Source organism: Parasteatoda tepidariorum, chromosome 3, assembly GCF_043381705.1.
Source record: "Parasteatoda tepidariorum isolate YZ-2023 chromosome 3, CAS_Ptep_4.0, whole genome shotgun sequence".
NCBI lineage: Eukaryota > Metazoa > Arthropoda > Arachnida > Araneae > Theridiidae > Parasteatoda > Parasteatoda tepidariorum.
In genome coordinates, this window is record NC_092206.1 from 40,001,657 (window position 1) to 40,008,909 (window position 7,253).

Here is a 7,253-nt window from a genome sequence, read left to right on the forward strand (position 1 = left end):
GAACGCATCAGCTCATTATTCTCTTAGCAGAAAACTAAACTTTAGAATTCTTACAACAGCTTTAGTTCAGATGTATCCGGAAATAGAGTTTGGTACCGAGAACTTATTGATTCTGAATCAGAATACAGTTTTAATAGAGAAGAATGCGTATAACGTCTGCGTTTAAGATATTGAAATGTAAATGTTACTTCATATCGCCTATCATCGTAAGCCATGACTGAAGTTTAAAGTTTTGTGATTGCAATAATTACTCTGAGCTTGACTAGAAAAAGTCGAACCACCAAGTCATACCCCACTTGTGAGACAAAAGCAGATACATATGTTTGCTCTAAGGGGAATTTACAAATACTATAATTTAAGTGAAAAATTATCGGATATTTCTATTTGCAAGACAATTTAAGAAAAATATTCTCGCAATTTTCAAGTGGTGTAGTCAACTCAAGTTAGGGAGACTAAAACGAGGTGAAATTGACCCAGAGCCAGGAGCAGCTAAGGGTCCTATAAATATTTTTTTACATTAGTGTTTAGTAATGTTTTGTTTTAAAAAAATAGTAGAGAACTTATTTGTATCTAAATAAAGACTGTAATTTTGTACATAGGTTGTTAAAAAGTTCTACCAAACGCGAAAAGGCTTTTTGTGTTATGGAAAGGAGCCCGAAAATACTATCTTCCTGGAACCCATAAAAGCTTTGTTCAGCCTTGATAGTAGTTGTTTTTTTCCTTCCATGCATTGCAGCTTTGTTGGGACCAGCAAAGAAACAAATTAAAGAGGAGCTGCAACGCGTCTGCTATCGTACCAGAGGTTATAGAAAGGTTATTACAGGGGTTACAGAAACGCAGCAGAACAGTACTACTATTGGAATAAATCCTAGTTGTCATTTAGGATATAACTCTTTAGTAAACTTCTAATTAGCTCGACTTCAAATGCAATTTTTGTAACTGTAATGACAAATAAATAAAATGAGCTTAAAAACAAGAGAGCATTAGACTTAGTAAAAACAAACTTATCAACACAGATGCCGTGAATAAATCAACAACCCCAAGAACTTACCTCAGTATGGTAAGTTCTTAGTAGTATGAGTAGTATAAAATTTAAAGTTTCTTCGCTAGAAAACATAATTAATGTCGCCAAAATTGAACAGGCTGTGGCATAAAATCCGTACCCGATTTTACACCACAACCTGTTTTTATTCCACTCTCCCCTACATATCTGATTAATTTGCTCTCGGTTAATGGTGGACGAAATTCATTTAATTATACTTTTTAAAATATTAATACATAACATTTGCTCTCAATGGGATAGTTATTTTCTGAAACAATTATTAGAAGTTGGAGCCTCTGTAAATGATTACTGGTTTATATACCTGCAGTAATGTCTCGTGACTTGTTCATTCCTTAGTAACAGAAAAATTCTATTTTTTTTTGTTTTATTTGTTCGCTTTTCACTTGCAACACATAAAAATAATAATTGATTTTGAGTTACGCACATGCATATTTCTTTGTCATAGTGTGTGAAAAGAGACTCAATTGAAGTTCTAAGCTTTACTATAAAAAAGCTTTTCTGGTAAGAACACACCAACATTTAACTCCACGCCTATGCCCCTAAAAGGGCATTTATCGGTTAATGGTTAAGGTAGGAAGAAGAGACAGATAGAAAAAAAAGAGAGGAAAAATAGCAAATAGAAACAAAAGAGAGAAGAAAATAAAAAGAAATATGAAGAAAAAAAAGCGATTGTTCTATTTGTTAGGGCATTTGATTAAAAAGTATCCAGAGTTAATTGGCCAAGTTTAGTTGTGGTTGTTGCTCAACTTTGCATAATTTGTCATTTTTTCATGAAAATTATTTCAGGATTTCCTCGTATTCTTCTAGAAAATTAATGAGGTTTGTTGCCTTCTGCTTCAACTTTGGATTCTTATGGATGGATCTCTTCCAGGCTATGAGGAATTCTGGCTCTGGTTGTTTAAAGTGGTAGGATGTGATAAGCGGACATTCTATTGCATAATGCCACATTGTTCCTACTCCTCCACAGACACATGTATTGTCAGTTGCCAGGCAGAATCGCTTTAGATATGCTTTAAAGGGGCCATGCTCTGTCAAGAAGAGGATTAGCTGTCTATTCCATTCCAAAGGCTTAAATGAGACATCTGGTGAAATTTCTCTGATTAATGCTCCTGATTTTGGTTTGTGATGATGCCAGTAGTGTTGCCAGTCCTTTTTAATTTGTGTTTTAGCTTTAAGCTTAATGAGCCCTAATTGCCCACTTAAGCGTGGGCCCTAATTGCCCACTGTAGTTCAAGCTGTAGATTCATCTTCGGCTGTGATGCAAATGCTCACCACACAGTGTGGGGTAGCAGTGATTGTGCCCAGCGGGGGGATGTACTCATGGAACATATTTTACATTTTAATTTGTATGTCCTTAATAAAAGCAATGAAGCTACTTTTGTTACATGTAACAGAAGGGAAGTCATTGACCTTACTTTATGTAACTCTAATTCAGTAGATTACGTTAATGATTGGAAGGTATCTGGGGCAGTCACTTCCTCAGATCACCAACTAATTACTTTCTCTATTAAAGGCCTCTCAGGACTGAAGGTCGTAAGGAGGAACCCTAGAACAGCTGATTGGGGTTCCTTTAGAGCAGCTCTGGAGAGGAAGATGGGGAGCTTCTCTGGTAAGTACAATAATGTTAATGATGTAGAGTGGACTGTTGACCAAGTGCAACAGATCATACTCGATTCATATCATATTTCTTGTCAGGTTACGTCTACTAGCTCCCCAAGGAGAGTTCCTTGGTGGTCTTCTGAGCTTAGTAAATTACGTAAGAAATGTAGGAAGTTATTTAACAGAGCAAAGAAATCTGGTGAATGGCAGTCCTACAGAAACGCTCTAACTGCTTATAACAAGGCGATCAGAGCATCTAAACGTCGCTCATGGAAGACTTTCTGCGATGGCATTAATACTAATTCTGCCACCGCAAAAAATTGCATAAATTCTTACTAAAGACTTTAATTGCAGTTTAAATGCCATCCGTCTTACAAACGAGAAGATACAGTGAATCAGGGGAAGAGGCTCTTGAAGAATTACTAGAAGCACACTTCCCTGGATCTCATCCTGTGGAGAATGAAAATCTACATATTACTACCACAACTACTTGTAGTAGGAATGACTGGGAGGCCGCCAAAATGGTGGTCTCCTATGAGAAGGTTGTATGGGCCATAAAGTCTTTTAAGCCCTACAAGTCACCAGGCATGGACAACATCATACCAATGATGCTTATCCAGGGGGTGAATACACTGGCCCCTATTCTATGTAGGATTTTTCGATCCTGCATAGCATTTGGGTATATACCTCTCTCTTGGAGGAATACCAGGGTGATTTTCATACCAAAACCAGGTAAGGAGAATTATTTTGAGGCTAAATTATTCAGACCAATCAGACTCACTTCCTGTCTGTTGAAAGCGATAGAAAAGCTAATTGACAGACACTTCAGAGACACTGTGCTCATAGAAAGGCCACTGTCCTCCACACAGCATGCCTATCAACCAGGCAAGTCCACAGACACCGCTCTGTATGAGCTCTCCTACCTGCTTGAGAAATCTATTACAGATAAGGAGATGGCTCTCGCGGTATTCATTGATATTGAAGGTGCGTTTGATAAAGTTCCTATTGAGACTATCATCAATGCACTTAGGAACAGAGGCATAAACTCAATAATTACCAGATGGATAGCGAATTTGCTACCCTCTAGGTATGTTTGCTCCTCTCTATTGGGTGCAAGCATGAAAGTGCATGCAACTGCAGGATGCCCCCAGGGAGGAGTTCTGTCCCCTATCCTATGGTGTATGGTAATGGACTCCCTGTTAGTTCGGTTAACTGCTCTTGGCATTCCCTGTATCGGGTACGCTGATGATGGCGTTATTGTTGTCAGAGGCAAACATGTAAAAACTGTCTCTGATATCATGAATAATGCACTCCTAGAAGTAGCTAGATGGTGTTTTAAATCAGGCTTATCTGTCAATCCATCCAAGATAAGTTATGTAGCCTTCACACGGAAAAGGCAACTTGATCTAGGTAATGTATACTACCTGGACCATAGATTGGAACTCACGGAGAAAGTCAAGTTTCTCGGGGTTTATTTTGACTCCAAACTAAATTGGGGTCTTCAACTTGAATACTGTACCAACAGGGCCAGGAGAATTTTCTGGTCTTGTAGAAACGCTATTGGTAGAACATGGGGACTGTCCCCCAAAATAGTCTACTGGATATACTCAATGATTATTAGTCCTATCATCACTTATGGCGCAATCGTCTGGTATTCAAGGACTAGATTGAGCTCCGCAAGGTCTAATCTTAACAGACTACAAAGAATGGTCTGTGTAGCCCTGTCAGGATGTCTCAGGACCACTCCTACAGCTGCTCTAGAGAGCTTACTTGGACTTCTTCCATTGAACTTACGCATTGAAGTTGAAGCTCAGATAGGCGTAAAGCGTCTTATGTACCTTGGCCTATGGAAAGAGAATTCTAAACACTTGTCATGGGGACATCTTGTTTCACAAGTGATGGATTTATCCTCTTTTATTATGCCTAGTGATTATATGTCACTAATATACGCTTTTCACAAGCCCTTCAAGATCCATTTTCCTACTAGAGATGAATGGTTTAATTCTCCTCGGTGGCTTAAATGCAAATGCCTGATATGGTACACTGATGGTTCAAAGATTGGTGCCAAATCAGGAGCAGGAATTTATTGCTCCAATGATGGTACCAAACTTCACTTTCCCCTGGGAAATTATGCCACCGTTTTTCAGGCTGAGGTCTATGCCATTATCTTGTGCTGCAAGTTATGCATAGACAAAGGATATCAAAATACGACTATCCGCATCTGTTCTGACAGTCAGGCTGCTCTCCTATCACTGTCAAGGTGTAAATTCACCTCTTTGTTAGTGTGGGAATGCTTCTCGGTCCTCTGTGACCTGTCCACTCATAACAAGGTATCCCTGCATTGGGTACCAGGACATATGGGTATCGGTGGAAATGAGCTAGCTGACGAAGCAGCACGGGCTGGCTCTAATGCAATTTTCTGGGGCCCTGAACCTGCGCTGGGAATTTCTCCCTCCTCATTTAGGGCAACCATATTCAAGCTCTACGGCAAGATCGCCCATGAGCAGTGGCGCGCTGCTGACGGTCAGAGACAAGCTAAGGAGCTGAATCGAGACTGTCCTAGTGTACGTCAAAAGGAGCTCTTAAAGCTTAATAGAAACAGTATAAGGAAGATCATAGGTCTTCTTACTGGTCACTGTATCCTCAGGAGACACCTAAACATTATGGGAATAGAATCCAATTCTCTTTGTCGGGGATGTCATCTAGAAGAAGAGACATCACGACACATACTCTGTGATTGTGAGGTCTATTCTGCTCAAAGATTTGAGCATTTAGGGCAGCATATCGTCAATGCCTGGGAACTGCAAGATGTTCCTGTAAGGTGCTTGCTGAATTTTATTTCAGCCAAAGGGCTTTCATGCTAATCATGATTTTAGGGTTTGGGTACAATAGACCTCTGGTCGATGTGCCCTGCTCGTCAGAGCTGCCAACCTCTAAGTCTAAGTCTAAGCTTAATGAATGAGTATGGAACTTTGATGTTGAAAAATTGACCCGTATTAATTGCCTCTTTAGCTAAATTATCAGCTTGTTCGTTTCCATCGTTGTTATTATGTGCTTTAATCCAAGAGACTATAAGGCCATTAGTATTATTAAGTAGATTTTGGATGTCTTGTATAATCTGATGAGTGGTATTATAATTCTTAAGTGCTATTATTGTTGAAAGGCTGTCTGAGCATATTGTAGTTTGGCTTGCGATTTTTTGTTTTATGGCGTGAGTGATGGCTTCCTTTAATGCTATTGCTTCAGCCTGGAATACAGTGTTGTAAGAACTAAGTTTCAATTGTGTGGCCGATGTAATTATGCCATCTTCATATTGTACAATTGCAGCACCCGTTCCATCAGCCTTCTTGGATCCATCTGTAAATATGTTTATTTTTCTTGTTAATCTAGCTTGTTTAATGAATATAAAATTATTTTCTGGTGAGAACATGACTATCGTTCGGATACTATACGACAAAATAACATAAAAACACGTCAAAATATTTTAGATGTTTTTAAAATCAATAAACATTACATGTCAGAATTTAACTTGTAATTCCTATTTACTTAATGTTTTAAAATATCTAGATTTATTCGCATTATCAGGTTTAAACATGATCAGTGCTTATGAATTAATTTTCTTATATGAGATTTCTTAAGCACACAAAGCTACCTCGGTCTTTGGTTTTATATAACCAAAATAGGTAAAAAACAAATATTTATAGAATTAGGAATTTTTTTAGCCTAATAAATACAATAATGAGAAGAATTGATTTTTTTGACAATCATTTTCTTCTTCTTTTGTTTTAAAATAAACCATTAGAGTGCTTTATGATAAATTCGACTTCTTTATGATTAGAGTTCTTTATGATAAATATTTATTTAGATTAAATACGGCATTTTTAAAATCAGTTTTGTTCATTTTTGCCTTTTATTTACATGGTATAAGTAAAAACTAATTTTTAACTTAATCTTATTTAAAGTTTCAAAATAATTTCATTTTTATTTTAGCTAAAAAATAAAAAAATAAAATGGTAAATAAAGCTAAGAGAGCAGGCTAGGATATTACATGGGAATGCTCAAAACATATTTTCAATGTTTGATCTTTATTTTACTTTGTATCCCGCAGCTATGTACACAATAATGATGTTAGGTTACTTGTTATATAAAAACTACATAGTTTTATGTTAATTAAAATAGATAGTAAAGTATGCATATACGCAAGTAAAAACTGCAAAAAAAGATTTAAAATATCCAAGAATGTTTGCAAACTTTTAAGAAATTCGTATCTGTAATCTTAAAATGAATTATGCTCTAAATTAATAAGAATTTATTTTCTTGGTCCCAGTGGCAGATTATGTTGTAGTTGAAAAAGACAGTAATGTCTATCAAAGCGTTAATTTATTCACACATGTTATTTGTCATCATTGACTTTTCATGTTTATTCTCAATAATGACGAAAGGTGGCAAGTTGAGAAATTTTTGAATAAAATATTTTAAATTAAAAAACCAATAAAATAAATTTTATATTTGTTTTATGAACGCTGATTGCTTATTTTCTTTTGCCACAAATCAAAATTGGTTTTTAAAAACTTGAATCTGTAAAAAATGC

The 7,253-nt window shown here is 36.6% G+C and overlaps 2 protein-coding genes across 2 annotated transcripts; one reads left to right on the forward strand and one right to left on the reverse strand.

Annotated features, from left to right (window-relative positions):
- The first annotated feature begins 2,383 nt into the window (after positions 1-2,383).
- On the forward strand, positions 2,384-3,001 carry LOC122269534 (uncharacterized). Its single transcript, XM_043043168.1, has one exon. The coding sequence runs from the start codon at positions 2,384-2,386 to the stop codon at positions 2,999-3,001; it is 618 nt and encodes a 205-aa protein (XP_042899102.1).
- Positions 3,002-5,579: 2,578 nt separating this feature from the next.
- Positions 5,580-6,092, reverse strand: LOC139425239 (uncharacterized). Its single transcript, XM_071179182.1, has one exon. It carries the CDS (start codon positions 6,090-6,092, stop codon positions 5,580-5,582), a length of 513 nt encoding a protein of 170 aa, XP_071035283.1.
- Positions 6,093-7,253: the final 1,161 nt, after the last annotated feature.